Below are 25351 nucleotides of genomic sequence, written 5' to 3'. Positions count from 1 at the left end.
ACCCGTACTCTCTTGTTTGCCTCCTCTTTTATGCTTATATATTTGTTGAAAAATATTGTATTGCATCTCAATATCTGATATACGTTCAAAAATTTATCATGCAATACTAGTTGTTTTACGAGCTCTTGGGGCACGGGGTGGACGGGGAGGGAGATTAACCGATTCAGATCTAACATTAGCATTTCCTACTGCGGGTGTCTCACCAATATTTTCATCATCTTCATCTAAATTAACCGCATCTACTTTATTTTCTTCTTCTATACCGTAATTTTCCTGAGCTCCTGTATAATCCATATCGTGAGTACCTACACCTACTTCTTCCTTAAAAGATTGACTAAGCGGTACTAGAGGTGGAGGCACACGGGTATATCTACTACTTGAAGTACCTCTACCGCTAGTAATTCGCTTTTTACTACCACTACCACTTCTGGGACAAAAAATTTCAACATCTTTAGTGGCGAGGTTTCTTAATTTATCCATGATATAAATTAAACTAAAAAAATTCAAAATACACAAATAATAAAATTAAATATTCAACAATTAATACACTAATTAAAAATTAAAAATAAGAGATGAAACGACAATACCAAATTTTAGAAGTATCCGAAGGTTGCGACTTTAGAAACTTCCACTCGTACCTTGTAATCGCAAAATTAAAAAATTAAAGCGAGTACTTTAGGAAATATATAGAATATTTGAGAATTGAGATTTGAGAGAATGAAAATTGTGTGAAAAATGATTTGAAAGTGTAAGGTATTTATAGAATTTTTTTTGGGTTTTAAAAAATATTTTAATTGAATTTTTTTTTTATATTAAAATGGCCAATTAGCTGTTTTTGGACCCAAACGGTAATACAGCCGTTGGGCCCAATGATCAAATTGGCCCAACGAGTAAAATCAATAATTTTTTTTTTTTTAAAAAAAGATAATCAGGTCAGTTAACCGGCAGGCTCAGACCAGATTTTGTCCGAACCGAATTAACTGGGTCCAAAATAAAAAATAATCCAGCCCACTATTCTAAAGCCCGTGGGCTGACCGGCCGGGTTAGATAAGTGGGCCGATTAGGACCGGGCCAGGCCAAACGGGCCGTTTGACGGCCTTAAGCGAGACTGAGCGCCTAACCTTATTTCAAGAACATTGCATTAAGACTAAGAGTAAAATGAGATAGCATAATTAATTTGTGTGTTATAAAATGATAAGTAAATTAAGACAAGTATTTTTGTTGATCTTGATACTAATTAATATAGGTAGGGGTGAAGCTAAGAAGGGCCTAGATGGTTAATTTGAATCTCTTTTAGTAAAAAATTATACTTCCTCTGTTTCATAATAAATGAATTATTAGATTTTGACATACAAATTAAGCAAAAAACATTAAAGACATAAATTTAACACAACTTTCCATTTTTACCAAAAAAAAAAGAAAAAGTTGACCTAGTAATACTTTTTCAAAAGTTAATTGGTTGTCAAATCATAAGGGTAAATTTAGAAAAAAATTCAATGATTCACTTATTTTGAAACACCAATAAATATCCCAACAATTCACTTATTCCAAAATAAAGAGAGTACTATTTAACACATTTAAAATTATTTTTATGTATATAGAATAAATATTAATTCTTCTTCGTGTTTACTTTTTCATATTATGAACACTCGGCCCTAAGTGAAAATTTTTATTCTGCCACTCCATGTAGGCTGAAGGGATCGGAGTACTATAACATAAATTGTTCTGTACGGCTTACCAATTATTCTGATTGTGGTCAATTGATCTAATTAAATAAGTAAATTGACTAATCCGGAGTAATAATTGAAGTTCGATACGTGACTTAATATTAGGTTTGATTTAAAAATCACATGTTTGTTTTAGAGAGAGACTTTACCTGCATTTCTGAAGAAAATTGTGGTCAGCAGTAGGGTTGGTTGGATTGGCTGAATAATTATGCTTAGCGGTTCGATTTATTGATTATTGGTTTTTAAATATACTAATCTGCTAGCCACCCAATAAGATAACGATTGATTCGGTATCGGAATAGCAATTAACAGACGGTTATCGGATGGTGTAACAGATAAATTTAAGAGAGAACGAAATATCAAGCGATTATTGGTAGTTCCCCCATTTCTTCACCGACTAAGTTATTTGTATACTATGATTGATCTATTTATCAATTTTTTAGGCTTCTTGAGTTTTGTTCGTGTAGTTATTTAATAGGTTAAAACTTCGAATCAAATAAGAATTTTCTTCTAGACCTAAATGTATGTAGAAATATTTTTAATTACTGGATTCACAGAAAAAAATTAAAAGTTTAATATTATTTGAATTTTTATGTTTTGTATCAAACTTTGTGAAGGATACATTTGGGTTGTTTTATTTTTAATGTGGTCCTTTGTGTTATCAAGAATAATTTATGTTTTGATTTAAGAATTAATTTTAGATTTTCTTTACATTTTAGAGAGTCTGACTGCACTTTGTGATTAGATGTCACAAGAAATGACATGTTATTTTCTAAACTAAGAAGTGAATAGAATAATAAATGGAGTTTTATATGTTGAATTGACAAAATATACTTATATATCTAGGGGTAATCCAACCATTAATCCAATAACTCATTATTCATTAGCCAATAAATTAATTTTGTGATTGAATTAATAATTACGGTTCGATTTTGAACCGGCGCTAGCCAGCTGAGCATTACTTTGTGACATATCTTGCAGCAATTATATCACATTTGGATGGCTCTAAATGAAAGCATTGTGGAACTGTATAGAGTGCCTAGGCCTAAAGGTGACATGTCGACAAACTCAGCAGGCCTTTACGACAACTATGGTGTCCATTGATTAAATTATTTAGTAAATTAAATTTCACTTGACGTACAAATGTTTCATTTTGTGTGCTCAGGGTAGAAATTTCAATGCTTTCATAAATTTGACTGTAGTTTACAATTATAGCTTTCTCACCTATTTGTTTGTTCTTTTTTTTTTTTTTAAAAAAAACATCTTCCAAATAAAGAACGAACAAAAGAAAAAACCAAACTTTCAAAAGAAAATAAAAGTGAATAGGGCTTATGAGATCATCAACGCACGGGCAAAGAAAAAGCATGTATGCGAAGTGAGATATGTATATAGACTGCCAAAGATAGAAACATGTGTACAGACAAGGTATGGATAGAAGATTTAATAGCTAGAATTGGTAGTCGCTTGGTCATGAAAATTAAAATTTTTTGGAGTTGGATTTGAAATTGAAGTTGGAGTTGTGTTTGATCATGTCTTTTTTGATTTTTTATTTTTTTTTACTTTTGAAAAAACTTTTTTAAATATGATTTTATGACCCAACTTTTACAAACTATCAAAATCACTCAACTAAAATTTACTTACTAACGGGAAAAAAACACAATTAACCACTTTTATAAAAAATAATTACATATACATGGTCATATTTAATGAATTTCAATTATGACATATATAATATTTACATTAATAGCCGTTTCTCATATTTGAAAATTTTAAATATGAATATTATATTAACAGATCACTGTTTCCTATTTTTTAGATAACAAATATTATCTTTCAAATAAATTTATTTTTTTAGGAATTTATTTAATTTATTTCCTTTATTTTCCGTTTCTAAAAAATAGAAAATGATGAGTTGTTATTAAATTTTAGGATGCCGCAAATTTATTTCTTTAATTTTCTTATACATGAACGATTTTACTGTGTGTGAATAAATTATTTCTATGTAAAACATGCTTTGCATATTTATGGTATATTATATCATATAACATAAATATATAAATATGCTTAGTATATTTCTTTATACTTTGTATATTTATATATGTGTGTATATAGTATATTCATGGTATAAACTTCATATATAACGTACTTTGTATATTTATGTTATAAATATGCTTAGTATGTTTCTTAATACTTTGTATATTTATATATGTGTATATGGTATATACATAAACTTTACATATAACATACTTTGTATATTTATGTTATAAATATAATACTTTATATATTTATGGGTATAAATATAATACTTTGTGTTTAAAGATACCAAGTATTATGGTATATAAAGGTAGTAGTTAGAGTTTAAGGTATAAATTTGCCAAATTGGACATATTTTTTTATGAAAAATATGTATCACCGATTTATATTTTTAGCATATATATGGTATAAACTATTTATATTTGAATAATATAATAAAGATGTACACAATATAATATATATAATCAAATTAAAAATGAGAATAATTTGTTGCAGTGGTAAACGAATCTGCTACAACTTTATTAATTTCATAAATATAGAAAACGATTATCCATTATTAATTACACGACTATAATTCCTTAAACGCCCGTATCACTATAGAAAAATTATTATCATTATTATATTATAGTAATTAGGATCATTAACATTAAAATAATGTCTTAAATAAGGAAAAGAGAGATATATATTAATTAGGATAACATTAAGTTTGAAATTATAATAATCTTATTCTTTAAAACTGCTATATACGTAATATTGAAAAAGTAATATTATAAGGTGAGTTTTATGTAAAAATTTAAAAGATTGGGTTATATGTAATAATAATAATAAAAGTTGAAAAATTGTGAAAACATCAAAAACCTGTTTTCCCTTTTCAGAATTTTTTTTTGAAATTATTTTCTGAATTTTCATGGGCAAACACCATAATTTCCAACTCCGATTTTTTTTTTCAAAAAAAGGGGAAAAATTTTCATGGCCAAATGGCCCTTGATGTATAGCTCATGAAGGATGGAGAGCTAGGAGACTGTTTCTTTGGTTTTTGTTTTTGGCCTTTTTGGTTTTACTGATTACAACATTTGTAATTCTGAAGGAGGTTATTGGTGATATTAATAAGATAGTTTGTTGGACCAAAAAAAAAAAGAACTAAAAAAATTGTGGAGCCAAAGTAAATCTTTTGACTTTTAACTGGAAGAAAGTTGAGAAAAGATTATTGTTAGGATAATTGAGTCACGTGTAATCTTGTATTTTGATGGTCTAAGCCCTATGTGTATGTTGGGTACATAGGAAAATGATTATCCTAGTAGAAGTAAAAAACAAACAAAATCCATGATAGGATTCCTAACACTAGTTGTTGCTATTCCACCACCCCCACACCCCTAGTCCCAATTCCAGGACAGATTACCTATAAATACTTTTGAGATGATATTTTCGTTCGTACCAAATGAACTCTATATCATGCATCAATCATGAATTTGGCCGAGACTTAATTTAAAAAAATTTCAGTATGCTGGAGAAGTTTCGTGTTTTATTGAAGGACATTTTTATCCAAAAACCTAAATTGCAATTTAATACTTCCTCCGTTCCAAATTATATGTCATCATTTTCTTTTTAGTCCGTCTCAAAATAAGTGTTGCCTTTTCTTATTAGGCAACTTTTTAAAGACACAATTACCTTTTTATTCTTATTGGTCCTACATAATTAAAAAAAAAATATTGATACATTTTTTTATAAAGGATAATTTGATAAATTTTATCAAGTCTTTCTTTTTTTCTTAAACTTCATGTCCATGACGACACATAAAATGGAACGAAGAGAGTATTAATTAGCGCTTCAAAAAGTGTTTTTTGTATGTATGGCCGGGTCAATTTTCACCAATCAAAAGCGTCTGAGGCCCAACGTCTTTAACCTAATTATACACAGCTTAACTAATTGCAGTTAGAATGGACACGAAATTCAGGGAAATTTTTTCAGAACCATACCTCCACTACTGCTGGCACGAGAGTCTATTGGTTGTAAAGGTGTAGTAGAAAAAATCAAGTTATAATTATCAAACGTAGGTAATGTTTAAAATAATTAATATTCCCTCCATCTCATTTTATGCGTCATCATTTTCTTTTTAGTTTATCTAAAAACGAATGTCATGTTTTCTTATTTGGTAAATATTTAAAAACACAATTATACTTACATCCTTATTGGGCCCACTTAATAAAAAAAAAAAAAGATAGGAACACATTTTTTGATAAAGGACAATTTGATAAATATTGTCAAATTAAATTATTACCATTTCTGTTATTTTTCCTGGAAGGGTCTCTTTTCTCTCTTAACGCATGGTAGCATAACGTGCATCGTCCATGGAAAAGAGAGCTCGGATGCACTCACAAAAGGCAAAAATGACACAGGAATCAACTGCTTGTTGGAGTCCTAAAGGGTTGTTTGCTCATTGAAGTGGAAATGAATGCAAAACTACCCGATAAGGTGTTTATTAAGAATGAGAAAAGATTAGTGATGGAGGAAAAAGTACTGTATGATTGGAAAACACACCCTTTGTAAGTGTTGCCAGAAGTATGGCATAAAGAACGAGTATATAGAGTGAAAAATAAGTCAAGACCAAAGCTAGAACAGTTAAGGGAGCAGAGGTTGTAATTGTCACACCAGATATGATGATGCTGAAGGACAAAAACATAGGGGCAAATCAGACTAATGCAGGGGTGTCACAGGCTTGCGCTGGATGGGTAACTCCCCTAAAAACTGTTTAAGGGAATCCTAAGGTTGTAAAGTCACTTGTATCTACTGGGAATATGGCAAATTCATTTCAATTTTTGACAAAAGGAGGCTATTGGGAACAAAGCAAGATAGTAGGTCTTGTCCAGAGCACTAGTCAGTAGATGAAATTGTTGCTAATAAAGTCAAAAGTGCCCTGTTCAGTATTGGAGTAAATAAGAGCTCAAAAACAGATGATTTTGGTAGTGAGTTCTTCAACTCGGCTTGGACTATTGTAGAAGAAGAGGTAACATAACCAATGCAGTTGTGGAGTTTCTTGAAAATAGTGAAGATAAATGCTACTGTAGTTGCTTTTATTCCAAAAGTTGAGAAGCCTCAGCATGCAAGCCAATACAGGTCTATAGCCTGTTGTAATGCTATTTACAAGTGCATATCCAAAGTCGTGTGTAATAGGCTAAGAGAGGCAGTATATGTAATTGTGGCTGAAAATCAGACATTCTTCGTGAATGGTAGGTCACTCATCCATTATGTTCTAATTTGCCATGACCTACTAAGACCTTATAGTAGAAAAACTACTCCTAGATGTATGATGAAAATCGACTTGAAGAAAGTATATGACATGGCAAACTGAAATTTCAATTTCTTAAAGGAAGCTCTACATGGCAACGGGTTCCCAATACCATTCATTAAGCTAATTATGAAATGTGTGCGCACTACTAAGTTTACCATCAGAACTAATGGAGAAGGATATGAGTATTTTGAATGTAAGAGAGTTGAGGCAAGGGAACCCAATGTGCCCTCTCTTATTTGTTCTGGTTATGGAGTATTTGACTAGAGTACTCAAGAAGCTGGGATGTCCCAACAGAATTTCAATATCGTCCTATGTGCAAGCCAAACAAAACTCACCCACCTGATATTGCTGATGAATTAATACTTTTTTGCAAGGGGGAGATGGGTTCTATTCAACAAATGATGGAAGTTATTAACCACTTTAGTACAAGGCTTGTGGAAAATTTGTAGTAGTCCAGCATCTACTTGGCAGGTATTGGACAGGTTGTCAAACAAAACATTCTTAGCATGACTGGATTTTCACTTGGGTCCTTGCCCATGAGATACTTAGGTCTGCCACTGTCCTCAAGGAAATGGAGACATCAGTTAGTTGCGAAGATAACCAACATAATTAATCCAGGTTATTCAAATAAATTATCCTATCCTGATCGATTACAGGTTATAAATGCTATGTTGTTTTCAATTTATAATTTCCAAGGGAGGGGCTGTTTGTACACTACCTCAGAGTGTGCTCAAGGAAATTGATTGGAAATGCAGAGAATACTTGTGGGGGAAGACAGAAAGCCAGGAAAAAGTGTATTTAGTTGCATGGGAAAGAGTCTGTATCCAAAAGAGTGTGGAGGTCTTAATGTTAAAGGTTGTGTCAACTGAAATGTTGCTTCTATAGAGAAGCTGCTATGACAACTAGCTACTAAAAGAATGTGTTATGGGTGACAGGGTGAATGAGCAATATATGAAATCTTGTAGTAATATCTGGGAGCATTGTCCATCTCAGGGCTCTAGTTGGTATTGAAAAAAAGTTGAATGGGCTGAAGGATGCAATGAAACTCTGGTTGTATTAACTTATTGTAAATGAATATTATTCAGTGTCACGAAGTTATGTGGAGTTGTTGGGGCTGATGACAAGATTTACGGAGGCTGAATTGATATGGAACTCTGTGATTCTGCCTAAACAGAGAATGATTATGTGGTTGGCTAGTTGCTCACTAAAGAGAGATTACACATTCCTCTTTCAGGGAGATGTGATTGTTGCCTTTGTGATGTGGGAACCTAAGAATCTCATCAGCACTTATTTGGTGATTGTACATGGATTGAAGAAGTAACAAGTGCACTGATTAACTTGTCAGGAATCTAACTTCCTACCATGACTGTCAAAAATAGTATGCACTGACTCAAACATAAGCATTGGAAGAACTTCAGAAAGGAAATTGCAATTATATTCCGTGGAGCTTTGATCTACTACACATGGCAGTGGCAGGCAAGAAAACTGAAGGTGTATGTATAGAGGCATAAATGTGAATACTGAGTTTACAGTAATACAAATACAAAACAAAATAAGAGAAAGAGTGAGTAGATTTATAGGAACAAAAAAAATTAGGTGATGTCAAGAATTGATACATAGGATCTGTAGCTGATTTAGTCCGTTTTGCTTTATTTGTTTTCTTAGCAAATTTCAGAGGTAGTTGGTCATCTCAATGGATGTTGCTACTCTGCAGATAACCTTGAGGTTGTAACACTGTTGGTTATTCTGGTAAAAATATTCACAGTTTATTGCCAAAAAGAAATACATTTCTTTTGTAAGTAGCCGTTTGGTCATGAAATCTCTTTGCTTTTGTGAAAAAAAGTGACAACTGTATGTGTTAGGCCATAAAAATTTTAAATACAATTCCAGAATTGTATTTGAAAAATTGAAAAGAAGTTTTACTTGTTTTCACTTTTTTCACTCATACTTCTCTCACAAAATTTCAAAAAATAACTTTAATTTATATTCACAGTCAAACACAACTTTAACTCCAACTTCAACTTCGACTTCGAAAAATTATAATAGTAATTTTCATGGGCAAATGGGTCCTAAGTATATTTCAGGGCTCATATATAAATCTCTAATTTCGGACTCATATACCTTTGTAATTATATACCAAGTGAATTTCAAGGCTCCAATACAAGTCTCTAAAGCGACCTGGTACTTGTATACAACCTCTAATTTATATACTATTTAGTTAGCAAACTATAACTATGCCTTATAATTACGCAAACTTTATCTATAGCGCCTCATTTATTACTTTAATGTTAGGTATTTCTGAAATTTTGCCGAAAGAAAAAGCAGCAAAGATCAAGCTGGCATTTTTTGTCCACCAGATATCATGGATTTTGATTGGTTTTGTGATAGCGACCGGCAGTGGAAAAGGTGACGTCCAATGTAGCAAGTGGATTAACATCATCACTTCAGAGCAGTGAAATAAAGAAGAAAATAACCTTTTTTTTTTTTTTCTTTTCATGTTATTTTTCTTTCCATTGATGGTAGAGAATTCTTATGTACAATCCTGTACAGGTCAATGATAGGACTATTTATTGGAAAGAATTTACAAGAGAAGTGGGGGCTATTGCTATGGCCATCATCTCTGCTAGACAACTAGGAAAAACATGTACATTATTCACAAAGGAAATTAGACGGTGAGACATCGAATAAGTTCACCATCTCAATCACTAATGTCAAAATACTTGGGATCTCTGGGAAAATGATGTTCCACCTGCAACTGCAGTTTCAAAAATATGGATTCCAATTAGTACAATTGAACTAATTGAGCATCTATAGTATCACAAATGAAGGCAACCCTCTACTGTGCCAAACAATATGTAGTTCTGCATTCAAAGGACAAAATATACACTCTAATACCTAAGCATTTCCTTCGAAGTTGCCAAACTGCATGAAAAAGTAGATGTTGAAAAATATGCATGCATTTTATGAATGATGAACACGATTATTAAATTGTGAGGTACCTCATACAACTACGATAGAAGTCGAGCAAATGCTTAAAGTTTCTTGTTTACATATTATGACCTTAAGCATATCACTCCACAAAGACATATGATTAGCTTCCCTTAATTTCTAGTGGAGAAAAAAGAGACTTCAGCATTTCGAAGAAAGAAGCAGAGGTTGGGAGGTTGGACAAGTCTAAAATAGTTACTACGACATAGTTTTCTTCAACTTAACAAATTTCAACCTATTTCAATGACATCCATTAAATATACAGAGGCAACGGGATGAACAGGGTTTCACCTCAGAGATCAATCTAGTCCGCATCACTGAATCTTTTTTACAGAAATATACATGTTTTTGTAAACAGTAGGATACATAATGCAGCGTAAATCCATATACCATATTAGACATACCTTGCCTTCATCCGCATCTGAATGTCGTTGAGGGAAAACTACTCTCATATCATTATACAAGTAGAATCGTCTCCCCTCTTCAACGTCCATGCCATTTCTTGCTGTCGGACAGGCCTGGCCATTTTTGCACTGAATACCTGATTTTGCGCTCTTCTTGGGGTAGGGGCACAAGAACCAGAGATGTAGAGCATAACGAAGAACACTAGAATTAGCAGTACTCTCATTCACTTTTGAAGTGCTATTTGCAGGTTTGGTTCCATGATGGCCTGCCTTGCCAGTACCATGAGATTTGGTTGAATACCGAATTGAACTGTCATGCAGCATAGAATCTTCAACACAAGTAGCCGAAGGTGATCCACTATCCATCTTTGTATCTACACTCTTGTTTCCAGCTTTATCCACAGACAAATTTATCTTTTGACGTAAAAATGTCTGCAATCACACAACTTGCGTGAGATCACCGTTGTCAAATGTGGATTCACACAAATGCTAGTATGATTTTAATAATGCCCCATGTATATCCTATCAAAACCAAAGTAATCACTAAGATCATATATGAAAGTGTGTTGGCTGAACATAGTTGCACCTATTTTCCTGTTACACATGTATAAGCAAAGATCATCCACTACCAATCCCAGCAAAATAAAATTTTCAGGTCCAGTGAACCAAGACGAGGACCACTTGCAAAGATTGTTGAGATGATTTATCATTAAGACCAGTGAAGGAATCAACAGGCTATAATTCGACTGCAGACAAACAACTGCATGGCTAGTGATGCCATCTTGCACTAGTTTGCTTGAAGAACAATGCTTCATGTAAATGGGGCTCAAATAGTGAGTAAAAGCAAAGATCTTCAAGGCTATGCATAGCTGCATAATTAGAGAATTACTTTGTTTCAACTTCCTGTTTCAAAAGATGCTCTATACTGAATCAAGGTTCAAGGAAAGAAAGACATGGAAGCTCAATATATTTGAAGGATAAAAGAAATCTCATTATTTAAGGATTTTGAATCAACAACCTCATGAAAAGATTCAGGGGAAACTCATATTCTATCCCACTCCTCGCTCTTCAAAGTTCAAACAACATGATCCAGACAAGTAACTTGCTTCAAAAAAGTAACAACCAACCACCAACAATGCCAGAATAGTCGTTGCTGTTAGCTATATGAATCCTCTATATCCATTCAACTCTATTTGACTCTTAGAGTTCCATGCTCAATGATTTGTATTTTAAAACAAATTAGAATACACTAAATTAGAAATCTATTAAACTTCACACTTATCCCGACATTGTCACAAATCTATAATAATAAAAACTCATGTCAAAAAGCAAACCTAATATAGAAGTACACAATTAGTTGATATAGTTTATATGGATTTTACTTCCATTGTCACTAATTTAAATGGATATTGAGAGGTCGTAAAATTTTCGGAACAACTTTCATTCCTGTGCTTTAAGGTTTACCTCGTCCACCTTAACACACATTCAATCATCATAGTGGCACACTTAAAGACTGGTGCAGTTGGAGGCTTACGTCAGATATGCCAAACTATCTATTCTTTCCTTTTACCCTATATGCTGCTACTTGCACCTTCGTTAATGTGATCAATCATAAAATCTGGTATGACAGCACATTCAATCTTAACATTTGCATTTTTGTAACATCATTTTTGTAACATCATTTTGTGAACATGCAGAAGGGGAGCCTTGGAGTAACTGGTAAAGTTGCTGCCATGTGACCAGGAGGTCACGGGTTCAAGCCTTGGAAATAGCCTCTGGCAGAAATGCAAGGTAAGGCTGCGTACGATACACCCTTGTGGTGGGCCCTTCACCAGACACCGCGCATAGCGGTAGCTTTAGTGCACCGGGCTGCCCTTTTTTTTTTTTTCATTTTGTGAAGATGCAAAGAAACTTTAAGGCCTAGCTCCAACAGGACATTAAAAAGTTCCCCACAAATATCTTTACAGAATTTGCTAACTTCTTTGGAAAAAAGGAAGGTTCCTTGAAAATCTAGCCAACATTCCTATTACTACAATTATTTGCTTCTCCTCCCCAGTCATTACCAAAGTTTGTCTATGGTTAACCATCCACGTTCAACAAGCCGAACCAGTACAAATTTTAGTTGACTGCATAAAACACTGATATAGTAGTACTTTCGATGCCTATAACATGAGCAGCAGTACTTTTTTATTGACACTCATTAAACTATGATGGTATCAGATTACCTGCCAGGAGCACAATTGAAAGCTATAAAAGAACAGTACGACACAACAAGCTCCTATCTACTATAAAGATCCATCAATTTCCCATTTATCAGTCAGCAAACATGCACAAAATCATGCTCTTATCAGTTTCCCATTTAGTCATCATCAACATGCACAAAATCAGTACAACGCCCAATACTTCTGCTCTCAAATTAAAGTTCGTGAACCGATTACTTATCTAGCATATACAGATGCTTCAATGATTTACTGCTGCTTGAATCATTTTCAAGTATCAAACTTGAATGAATAAAGAGATGAGTGCCAGATATTCTCCGATAAAGAAAAGCTTGTGTATCATTACGATAAACAATAGAAGCTCTCAAAATTACACCAAAGTTGCATAGTTTCCCCACCTCAAGTCATATTAAAATTAAAAAGAAAAAATACCACCCTCAAAGTGGTAATACAGCTTGAACCTACCTTAGTACCAGCTGGCATGTCACTCAAATCATAGCTACAAAAGAATGTGTGGATAGGTGTCCTTTCTGGATTGCTTAAAACCTGCGCCAATTGTAGTCAAAAGTTTGTACTCGCATAATGGAAAGATAAAGGAACATGTATGTTCACATCAGAAACAAAGTACCAAAAAATATATATCTCCTACAACTAGAAGGCACAAAGAGCTGCAGCATTCAGAAAGAAGGAAAATAACTACAAATTATTTTTTCATATAATGGTGGTGTCCACATCTGCTTGCTCTCAAAAGGAAAATTTCTACATTTATGCATCATACTCAGATTTTAGCCTATAATTAATTGTAGAACTGTGTTTATATTAATTTTCTCCAGAAAATGACCAAAGAAAACTTGTCGATGAGGACAAAGAAAACTTGTGGATGAGGGATTAAAACTTGCTATTTCATGATCAATCTCCAAAGCTATCATTCATTAAGTGGGGCGGCCTGACGCCAGTGAATGCGTGGGAGATAGGGGAGAGGTTGGCGGGAATGGGGGTGTGGGAGTGTAGGGGGGACGTGGATAGTATGTGGGACAGGGCGGCAAGGTGCATTAGGGAGAATGCAAGTGAGGTGTTGGGTGTTTCTAGGGGCCGGGCCGGGCACCATCGGGGGGATTGGTGGTGGAATGAAGAGGTGGAGAAGAAAGTGGGGACCAAGAAAGGGGCGTATGCTAAGTTGGTGGAAAGTAAGGACGAAGAGGAGAAGCGGGTAAACAGGAAAGAGTACAAGCTAGCGAGGAAGGAGGCGAAGTCAGCAGTCACGGCAGCTAAGACGGCCGCTTTTGAGAGCTTGTATGCAGGGTTACAGGGGAAAGGAGGGGAGAAAAAGTTGTTTAGACTCGCTAAGGCTAGGGAGAGGAAGGGTCGTGACCTCGATCAGGTGAGGTGCATTAAGGGGGAGGACGGTAGAGTGTTGGTGGAGGACGGCCACATTAAGAAGAGACGGCAGTCGTATTTTCATAGGCTCTTGAATGACGAAGGGGATAGAGCTATTGTGTTAGGGGAACTGGAGCACTCAGAGGAGTGTCGGGATTTTAGCTATTGTAGACGTTTTAAGGTAGAAGAGGCTAGACAGGCTGTCCGCAGGATGCGAAGGGGTAGGGCGACGGGGCCGGATGAGATACCGGTGGAGTTTTGGAAGTTCGTTGGAGAGGCTGGTATAAGGTGGTTGACTGGATTGTTTAATGAAATCTTCAGGACGGCAAAGATGCCCGAGGCGTGGAGGCGGAGTACCATGGTCCCTCTCTATAAGAATAAGGGGGACATTCAGAGTTGCAATAACTATAGGGGGATTAAGTTATTGAGTCACTCTATGAAGATCTGGGAGAGAGTGGTCGAGGTGAGGCTGAGACGGATAGTGTCTATTTCGAAAAACCAGTTCGGATTTATGCCTGGCCGCTCGACGACGGAGGCAATCCACCTGGTGCGGAGGTTGGTGGAGCAGTATAGGGAGAGGAAGAAGGATCTGCACATGGTGTTTATCGACCTGGAGAAGGCATACGACAAAGTCCCCAGGGAGGTGCTTTGGAGATGCTTGGAGGTGAGTGGAGTACCGCTGGCATATACCAGAGTAATTAAGGATATGTATGATGGAGCGAAAACCCAGGTGAGGACGGCGGGAGGAGACTCAGAGCATTTCACTGTCCTGACAGGATTGCATCAGGGATCTACTCTTAGTCCCTTTTTGTTTGCGTTGGTGATGGATGTGTTGACGCGGCGCATTCAAGGGGAGGTGCCGTGGTGTATGCTTTTTGCAGACGATGTAGTGCTGATAGATGAGACTCGAGGGGGTGTGAATGACAAATTAGAGGTGTGGAGGCAAACTCTTGAGTCTAAAGGGTTCAGGGTGAGCAGAAGCAAGACAGAGTATGTGGAATGCAAGTTTAATGACGTAAGGCGGGAGAATGAGGTAGTAGTGAAGCTGGAAGCACAGGAGGTATGTAAGAGGGATAAGTTCAAGTATCTTGGGTCCGTGATCCAGAGTAACGGTGAGATTGACGAGGATGTCTCGCACCGTATTGGGGCGGGATGGATGAAGTGGAAACTCGCGTCGGGAGTGCTGTGTGATAAGAAGGTGCCGCCCAAGATTAAAGGCAAATTCTACAGGGTGGTAGTCCGTCCGGCCTTGTTGTATGGAGCGGAGTGTTGGCCAGTTAAGAACTCACACATCCAAAAAATGAAGGTGGCAGAAATGCGGATGTTGCGCTGGATGTGTGGACTGACTAGAGGGGATAGAGTTCGGAATGAGACTATCCGGGAGAAGGTTGGTGTGACTTCAGTGGAGTGCAAGATGCGGGAAGCACGATTGAGATGGTTCGGACACGTGAAGAGGAGGGGCATGGATGCCCCGGTCCGTAGGTGTGAGAGGCTAGCGTTGGATGGTTTTAGGCGGAGTAGGGGTAGGCCGAAGAAGTACTGGGGTGGGGTGATTAGGCGGGACATGGAACAGTTACAGCTCACCGAGGACATGACCCTAGATAGAAAGGTCTGGAGGGCGCGAATTACGGCAGAGGATTAGGGCCAGTTTGGGTCGCTAGTGTAGGGAATTACTTGGTGGGGGTTTTATTCCTGTTATGATTCCGTGTTCCGTGTTCCATGTTTTATTACGAATCTGTGTGCTTTCCTCTGCTTTCCTCTGTTTTATATTACTTATGGGTGCCGTATTTATGTTATGTAATCTGCTTCTGTGCTTTACTATGTGTTTGTGTGGTATCTCGTGCCTTGAGCCGGGGGTCTATCGGAAACAGCCTTTCTACTTCTTTAGAGGTAGAGGTATGGACTGCGTACATCTTACCCCCCCAGACCCCACTAGGTGGGAATACACTGGGTTTGTTGTTGTTGTTGTTGTGTTGTTTTAGGATCTCAGGCAAGACAAAATGGCAATAGATAAGCGGAAAGACCAGAAAGATGAGAGTACTTAAGACCAAGGTGATTAACGAAGCGGAAAGACCTATTAACGGTATCACTTTATGTTCCTTACGAGAGCGACAGACTAAGAAATTTGGACAGACTAAGAAACTTGGACCAACAATAGGTTCAGAAATCCTACAATTGCTAGTTTCTTCATTTTACAGTATGGTGTCAATCAATCAACCCTAAAGTTTATTTTTTCTCATACAATGATGTCAATCATAAGATCTGGTTTTGGAGATATCGCTCACGCACGTTCTGCTGCAGAAGGCTTCATGCGCTTGTGGTGCGGCCCTTCCCCAGACATCCCGCATTGCGGGAACTTAGTGCACCAGGATTCCCTTTCCCTAGCTTTTTTATAACCGGAAAATTTCCAAGGGTCTGTTGCTCACAGTTCAAAACTTGGTAGATAACCGGCCAGCCACTCTACTCCACTTAACATACCAGACTTTTGTCTGCAACAGGGTTTGAACCCATGACGTGCGCCTACGTCATACCTACGCGCTGAGCTCTTACCACGAGACCAAAGCTCTGGGGAAAAATATTAAGTCCCTATTATAAAAGCACTAATGATGTAACCATGACCATGCACACGATCAACTTGTTTAACCTACAATATTTCCCATGTCACCAGTACTAATTATATGAAAAACACATTATAAAGAGAAAGTTCAAATGCACCAAGAGGTGTGCTCTAATGGTCCATGAAGCGGAGGCATACTTTGGAGAGTAGGGTTTCAAATCCCAAAAGAAACAAAAAGCATTAGTCATCTGCCTAAGCGTTGGAGGGCCGGCAGATTTACCTAATAACTGTGCTAGCAACAAGCACCTGGTGGATAGTTGGAGCCCCCACAAGCTGGCATGGACACCACAACAAATAAAGTTGAACAAGTAGAAAATGGAATATTGGGTACCTAGCCTTTGGCACCTCTATAACATCTATTTTTTTATTACAACAACAACAACATACCCAATGTATTCCACATAGTGGGGTCTAACACCTATTTTTGTATTGAGTTATGATATTCCTATCTCAACATTCCCATAAGTTGTTCATTTGTCGCATACAAATGACATAGTTTACTGGAAAAAGAAAATGCCATACCCAAGCAACAGATGTTCAATTATTGGAAAGAGTCGATTACTCTTAGATCGATGAATATAGAAATTAAGCAAATGATTGTACAAATTTTTATTGATATCTAAGGATTTACGTCAAAAAGGGAGCCTTGGAGTAACCGGTAAAGTTGTTGTCACGTAACTAGGAGGTCATGGGTTCAAGCCTTGGAAACAGCCTGTGGCAGAAATGCATGGTAAGGTCGTGTACAGTACACCCTTGTGGTGGGGCCCTTCTCCGGACCTTGCGCATAGCGGAAGCTTTAGTGCACCGGGCTGCCTCGTTTTTTTTTTTAATTCAAGGATTTACTTCAAAATTTATTACTTCTCATCTTGAAATATATGATACTTTCTACTTCGACATACCAAAGTTATATCATTCCACTAGTAATACTATTACAGGCAACTTCCACAATTTTCATAATTCAAATGCATTCCCCTCTTTGTTATTCTTCTTTCTTTTTTGATAAATAACTTTGATGTGATAGATTTTCTATCAAACTAAACTTTCAACACACCAGCTGAATATTTTCTTTTGATGCCACTAATACAATATATAAGTCTTTTAAAATCTCAAATTCAGTTTCCAGTCAAATACCCTTGTATAAAATGGCGGTGGGATATGTTTAGGTGGTTTGGCACCCCTTGAATAATGCCAAATACTGTGAAAGAGTTGATGTTCAGTTGGAAGAGCATGAGGAGGAGGACAAGATCTAGGGCCTGGATTGTGGTTCCGCTTGCTATAATGTGGGTTGGCTGGAGAGGGAGAAATAGGAGAGCTATTGAAGGAGTAGAGTCGAGTTCCTCCCAGTCGAGGAGTAGTTCTGATCCCTCATTTTCTTTTGGTGGAAACAAAAATTTCTCAGTTGGGTGGAGTATGTAGAGAACCATGTTTTGTAGATTATTTACTTTTTGGTATACCCCTTGTATACGGGCAGTTCAGCGATGTTTATAAATGAATATACTAATACTTTTACTTGATCAAAAAAATAAAATGGACAAAGGGAGCAACTATTAAGTAATTGGAATACAAATTACAGGACATGCACAGATGCTGATTCTAAGAAATTGGTTTTTCTAACCAAACCTTGGTTCCAACAAGCTTTTGATGATCATGAAAAGTTACCTAGCTTAGAAAATATGAACAACCAAAATAAGGCGACAACAACAACAACAAATCCAGTATATTCCCACATAGTGGAGTCTGGGGAAGGGAAAATGTACGCAGTCCATACCACTACCTCCGAAGAAGTAGAGAGACTGTTTTCGATAGACCCCCGGTTCAAGACAAAAGGACAGTAAACAAGGTCGTAATAAAACATGAAACAAGATGAAATAACAGAGATACGACACCCAAAAAGTAACATTATACACTAACAAACCAAAGGCACACACCTCCCCCCAACCCTCCAAACTAGGAGCTCCAACCTAAGTACAAAGCCCTAAGACTACCAGCCAAGCTACACCAAAGCACTTCTAATTAATGATTACGACTCACCCACACGCACTAGCCCTCTATCCTAATTTGGATCCTCCATACCTTCCTATCTAGGGTCATGTCCTCAATAAGCTGTAACTGCTCCATATCACGTCTAAACACCTCTCTCCAGTATTTTTTCGCCCTACCTCTACCCCACTTGAAACCATCCAAGGCCAACCTCTCACACCTACGAACCGAGGCATCAGTGTCCCTCCTCATCACATGCCCAAACCATCTCAGTTCTCACTTCCGGCATCTTATCCTCCACCGACGTCAATCCCACCTTCTCCCGAATAGTCTCATTCCTAACCCTATCACCCCTAGTAAGTCAACACATCCAACGCAACATCCTTATTTCCGCTACCTTCAACTTTTGGATGTGAGAGTTTTTGACTGGCCAACACTTCGCTCTATACAGCATAGTCGGACTGCAGCTTTATAGAATTTGCCTTTAAGCTCGGGAGGCACCTTCTTATCACACAAAACTCCCGAGGCGAGCCTCCATTTCATCCATCCTGCCCCAATACGATAAGAGACATCCTTGTCAATCTCTCCATTTCCCTGAATCATAGTCCCAAGGTATTTAAAACTATCTCTCTTACAAACAACTTGGGAATCCATCTTCACTACCAACTCGTCCTCCTGCCTTGAGTCATTAAACTTGCATTCCAAGTACTCCGTCTTGGTCCTACTCAACCTGAACCTTTTAGACTTCAGGGTTTGTCTCCAAACCTCCAATTGATCATTAACATCCCCGCGTATCATCAATCAAAACTACATCATCCGCAAATAGCATACGCCAAGGCACCTCTCCTTGGATACGTCGCGTCAACACATCCATCACCACGGCGAATAAAAACGGGCTAAGAGTTAGATCCCTGATGCAACCCTGTCAAGACAGGGAAATGCTCTGAATCTCTTCCCACCATCCTCATCCGAGTCTTTGCTCCATCATACATGTCCTTAATCGATCTGATGTACGCCACCGGGACCTCTCTCGCCTCCAGGCATCTCCAAAGAACCTCCCTAAGGACTTTGTCGTACGCCTTTAAGAGTTCTCCTAAAAATAATTTAATTTGCTTTGTATGTAGAAGTTGGTGCCATCACATTTTATCTCCCAATTTATCACCTAATATGTCCAAAATCAATCCTCTTTCTCATAATGAAACCAGTTTATCAAACAATTTTTTTTAATCAATATCAAATTAGCAAATGGAACTAATGGAATTCTTTGAATTACATTGATGGGTTCCTTTTGCCTCAGAGCAAAGATATGTTTCTGGGCTATCTTTTTTATATGAAAATTACACTCTTTAGGGTAAGACATTTTCAGACATAAGCGTGTTCACAGATGCACAAGCAAGATGAGAGGATGGGAGTATAATACCAGTTGTATGCGCCCTTTCATCGGTATACGTAGGCGGCCTCTGTTTGTTTGTGAACCATTAATGCTAGAGTTCCTGATTTGTGAGCCTTTACCGTCACTACCTGGTCTTCCAAAATCTATTGATGAGTAATACAGCAAGAAGTTATCACCATCTACACTAGTTACAGCAAATGGAAGTTTCTGAGGATGAGGCGAGAAATTTCCACCAGTGATGCTAAGGATGGCAAGAAAACCATCAATTCTCTGCATAAGCATATTATAATTTGTTAACAAACGCAATTTGTCAAACCATTGCCAAGATCATGGCATGAATACTTAAACAAAGAGATCAAGGAAAACTAATGCTCAAAATGAAAACCAAGGATAAATTGGATGACATCTGAAAGAAAACAAATAGCATCTTCAAGATAATTGAGGCACTAAGACCAACCTGGCTCACTACACTGGATGTCAAACGACCAGATAAGACTGACTCTTCGAATGAACCGACTAAGGACCTTTTCACAGACAGTCCACTAAGACTTCTACCAAATCTTGCACATTGATTTGTAGGAACTGAATTATGTGCCTTGGACCGCCTCATGAAACTTATACTTTCAGGTGTGGAACGTTCAAAGTTCATCTCAAAAACATCAACATCTTGGAAAAGTTCATTTCCTGTTTTACGATACTCTTCCTTCCGCGGAGATAAAATGCCTGAAAAACTTCGATCAAGTGAGTATTCCACATCCTTCAAAGTTAAGTAGTTATCATCATGATCCTCCCAGGAATTCCTAAAAGTTTCAGCACGTCTCAACCTCATATGAGATTTTGGTCCAAGAGGAGAAAGAGACAATTGTGGAGAGAATGTATTTTCTCCGGGTATGTCCATTATCCCATCTTTCAATTGTGTTTTTATCATATGAACTCCAAATTCTGACCCAGGGGAAGGAGGAGTAAAAACGAACTCAGATTCAGGGCTCCCGTCATTGAACAAAGGACCATCTGTGACAAAAGGGGAGACTTCTCCACAGGTTTCATTTGGCGAACACTTCCCCCTGGGGAAAGATGGCATTAACCAATTTTTATTACTAAAGTTGTTTGTGTTGCTTATATGAGCCTTTTTATGTTCTTGTGAAGGAGCACCATATTTATCAAGAGTGAAGTTTGAATTACTTCTAACAGTACTACCACCGATATCCAGAGATTCACCTGCAAATTTATCTGGAAGAACCATACCATTCAAAGGAGACAACAAGCGTTTCCTAACTAATGAACCTGTAGTCTCATTCATTTTGTCAATGTTCGGAACCACAGTAGATGAATTGACACTATCCGATGGATTTGCTTCAAATAAACTAGCTTGGCTTTTTATCGCACTTTTTGATTCAAACCCAACAATCCTTGATGCAGGACTCTGTGTAGTCCTTCCACCATTATGACTGAAGAAGCCATGATGATTTTCTGCAGAATCAATCCTCAATTTATGCATGCTTGTCATACCATCTTTATGAAGACCAAGAATATCACCATCCCTCGATACATCCCTAGACGAGACGAATGCAAAATCTGCTGATGTCCTATTGCTAAGGCAACTTATGTGCATTCCACTCATATCACAACTACTCATACCAGCAAATCTAGCAGGAGTTTGAACGAATGTACTCAATGATGTGGCCACTTCCTCAGCAATATTGCCGGAGGGCATTTGAGGCAATCCCATATCCGACTTAATTCGCTACCTCACACAAACTTCTCGTCTAAATTTCAATCAATATCTAATCTCCTACGCTACCTAAATCCTACCTCCGGCCTTACACCAATTCAATATCTAAATTCCGAGCAGTTCATTATGCTACCACCGCAACAAACCTAAATGCAGTTGAACTAGGTTGAAGCTACAGCATTATCTAATCATCACACTAAACAACCACTATCTATCTATCAACGGAACTCCACGATACGTCTCATCAAACAATCCAACATCTACATTCAACCCGACTACCAAGTTACCGCAACAACCATTCGCTTTACACAACTGAAATACATCAAACCGATAGTCCATGCTTCCTTATACACAACTAAACCAAATCCTGAAAAATAAAAAAGTCGAAAAATCAGTCCTATAAGAAACACATTGAAAATGTATTATCCATTTTACATACATTGCTACGATCACTCACTCATTTAATAAACAAAATTAAAATTTCATTTCCTACTCAAAAAATATAAAAAAGAGATAAACCTCCAATATTTATCAATACATGTTTCAAGTAATCCGATCTACCGAAAATACTGATCTAATCAATAATCAATAATCAACAACTTACAAATTACATATGAGCTAAAAATTAGCGATCAATTACAACTCCCCCTTATTTTCCTCTGAAAAAACCATTAAAAATAACTGAAAAAATTACGTTCAACATTCAAAATTCCTGTTAACAAAACTTGATCATCTTTTAGTTATCAACTCCTCCATCAATAACCAAAACCCAGAAAAACTTTCAAAAACAAATCCTCAAAAAATAAAAAAAAAATAAAAACTAGATTGATGATTTGAAGTGTTCAACCACAAAGGAAAAATGGAAAAAAAAATGTACCATTAATCATCTCTAATTTTTCAACTTAAGAAGAAAGGAGAGGTACAATTTTTTTTATATGTATATATAGGGAAAAATTAGTAGATAAAGGAGAAATGAAATTTCTCAATTTCTCTTTTTTGTTTTTGTATTTGTTTTTTTCTTGTGGTTCTTGGCTTTTGTATTAGTTATAGTTCTTCTTGTTTACCTTTTAACTGCGCCTCCTTCTCCCTTTCTCTCTTTTCAAAGTTTCCCAAACCATTTAATTTCTGTGAAATACAACTTACATTGGGCTTTGTCATTTGGGGGAAAAAGGATGGAGGCTAACCTAACTTTTGGTACTCTATGCATTATTGGTTGTACTTTGTTTGGTGTAATTAGAAAGAAAAAAAAATTGTAACCTATATTCTTGGTTTTGTTTTTGTTGTTATGTTTACACTTTATTTGATTTTTAGATTTAGTAATATTTATGGTAAACAATTAATTAGCTAGAGCGTAGTGGTGGAAAAAGAAGGAAAAACTTTTTTAAAAAATTGTACTGTAAAATAAATTTTAGATAATTATGAAGCTATAAATCAGTGTTGTTAAGTAAAACAAAAACTTTAAAAATTAGATTATGTCAAATATAGAAAAATAAGCAATATTTATTTTGAAACAAACTAATAAAAAAATGGTTGGTTCTTTAATTGTTGCCTAAACATATGTATGATTGCTACAAGAGAAAGATAGGCAGAGAAGAAAGCAACAAGTTAGGTACTTCTACAACAATTTGAGGAAAGAAAAAACTGAAAAATAAGATTTTAAGAAAGCGAAGCAACAAAAGAAAAAAGGTGTCTTTTTTTTCTTTCTATTATATGTCTAAATTATGGGAAGGAAATGCAGTATTTAACGTTAAAAACTAACTATAAAAGTTGAATTTCGTCTTAATTTTTGTTTGAGTTATGTAAAAGAAATATGGTACTTGACATTCGAAATTAATCATAATATTGAATTTATTTTTATTTTATGTCTGAATTATATGAAGGAAGTATGATATTTGATAGTCGAAATAACTATAATGTTGAGTTTTTTTCTGTTCTATGTTTTAATTATGTGAAGGAAGTATGATATTTAACATTCGAAATACCTATAAAAGTTGAGTTTCTTGATCTTAAATATGATATTTTCGAAACTAACTATGGAAGTTGAATTTCAATTTTGTCACTCGATGTTAACATAATTTGTTACTCCCTCCGTCTCAAATTATGTGTCGTCATTTTCTTTTTAGTCCGTCTTTTCTTATTTGGTAAATTTTTAAAGAAACAATTACAATTTTACCCTTAGTGATCTAACTTAATTTTAAATACTATTACTCATTTTTTTATTTGTTTTTCAATGAAAAGTGATCCCACTTACTTTTTTTTTTTTAAGAAGGATAATTTTGTAACTTTAACAAAATCAATACTTATTTCTTAAATATTGTATTTGGTCTAATGGCGATACATAATTTGAGACGGACAGAGTAGAATATTAGATGATAGAAATAGATAAAGAGTCAGGATCTAATTTGAAATTTGAATGATATTGGGATTGCCACTGAAAAATAGGAGTACTACTAAACCAAAGTATGATGGGTTTACGATTTTTGCGGAATATTGCTTTTCATAGTCAAATCTTAAGATAATTTCATCAGAAGGCGTACCACATAATTAGCACAGTAAACTGGTTAAGATATTTTATTTACTGGCTTGAATTAAGTTATTTTTCCATTGAATACTTTAATTCAAAAGAAATTTGTGTATGTTTTCATTAGTTCGTTAAGTACTTAAATCAACTACGTAGATTTAGTAAAAATAGAATCTCTAATCTCCGATCCGTCGTATTTGCCTACATTTGTTATTATCTTACATATTTTTACTGCTTATGATAAAATATATTATTTACGTAAAACTCACTTACTTTAACTTATGCACAATATTTCATAACGTCAAAATTTTTGAACTTAACCGAATATTTAGACCCTAAAGGTTAGAGAATGGATATTGAACTTGAGAAGGGCTATCGCATATTGGTAAGTCATGGTACACAATAGAACTAAGGGTGGACCTACAGTCAAACTTTTGATGCTCCGACATCCATTAAATTTGATGCAGATTAAGTATAATTATATAAAAATGTATAAAATCCAATATAAGATTTAAAAAAATATCCAATAATAGTCGAAAAGATAGTTAAATGTTTTAATTTTCAGATAAAATTCTAAAACTTTAAATATCAATATGTATGTTCGAAATTTTCGTACTCCTACTATCTTTAAATCTTGAATCGACCATTGAGTAGAATTAGTATTCTATTTTCTTGTTTTGCTTGTTGGCCTTTAAAGATAAAGGGGGGTCACAACAACTCACAAGGATGCAATACGTGGGTGTTTTTTTTCTTTTGTTATAGAGAGACTCTATCCAAGTTGCGAGTTGTCTCTTATTCGTGGGCATTTTGTGGCGGTGGCTCTACCATCTGCCTCTGCTGATAGTGATATTGCCCTTATCCCCTCTTAGCACTACTTTTTTCTATTTCAATTCAATATATATACCTATATGGTTTTCATAACATTACTACATATCCATCCACCTAATAGATTGAATAGAATTGAACCACTCGATTTTATTGTTGCTAAATTCATCGGGTCAACTCTCAATTTAAGTACTCCTTCCGTTTCATATTATATTGTTGACTTGACATATTTGTTATTGTTGACA

The 25351-nt window shown here is 35.9% G+C and overlaps 1 protein-coding gene across 5 annotated transcripts; it reads right to left on the bottom strand.

The window, feature by feature from the left end:
• Nucleotides 1–9503: 9503 nt before the first annotated feature.
• On the bottom strand, nt 9504–23287 carry LOC107862869. 5 transcript variants are annotated; one of them, XM_016708569.2, is made up of 6 exons: nt 22825–23287; nt 20486–22127; nt 20056–20298; nt 13127–13207; nt 10443–10874; nt 9504–9805 (listed from the first exon to the last, which is right to left on the bottom strand). In XM_016708569.2, exons 2-6 carry the CDS (start codon nt 21755–21757, stop codon nt 9749–9751), a joined length of 2085 nt encoding a protein of 694 aa, XP_016564055.2. In that variant the 5' UTR covers nt 21758–22127; nt 22825–23287; the 3' UTR covers nt 9504–9748. The 5 variants fall into 5 exon arrangements, with proteins under 5 accessions (XP_016564055.2, XP_016564056.2, XP_016564058.2 ...); XM_016708570.2 differs by having other exon boundaries at nt 22638–22833; XM_016708572.2 differs by lacking the exon at nt 13127–13207 and having other exon boundaries at nt 22825–23030.
• Nucleotides 23288–25351: the final 2064 nt, after the last annotated feature.

Source organism: Capsicum annuum, chromosome 3 (genome assembly GCF_002878395.1).
Source record: "Capsicum annuum cultivar UCD-10X-F1 chromosome 3, UCD10Xv1.1, whole genome shotgun sequence".
NCBI classification, from domain to species: Eukaryota; Viridiplantae; Streptophyta; class Magnoliopsida; order Solanales; family Solanaceae; genus Capsicum; species Capsicum annuum.
The sequence above is the reverse complement of the archived record's forward strand: the minus strand, read 5'-3'. Positions and strand labels throughout refer to the sequence as shown.

Excerpts from the sequence above, each read along its gene's own strand:
- LOC107862869 (XM_016708569.2), bottom strand. The coding sequence starts at position 21,757 with ATGGGATTGCCTCAAATGCCCTCCGGCAATATTGCTGAGGAAGTGGCC. Across the intron at positions 20,299-20,485 it reads CATCCAGTGTAGTGAGCCAG|AGAATTGATGGTTTTCTTGC; the intron begins GTTGGTCTTAGT and ends ATGCTTATGCAG. Across the intron at positions 10,875-13,126 it reads ACATGCCAGCTGGTACTAAG|ACATTTTTACGTCAAAAGAT; the intron begins GTAGGTTCAAGC and ends GTGTGATTGCAG.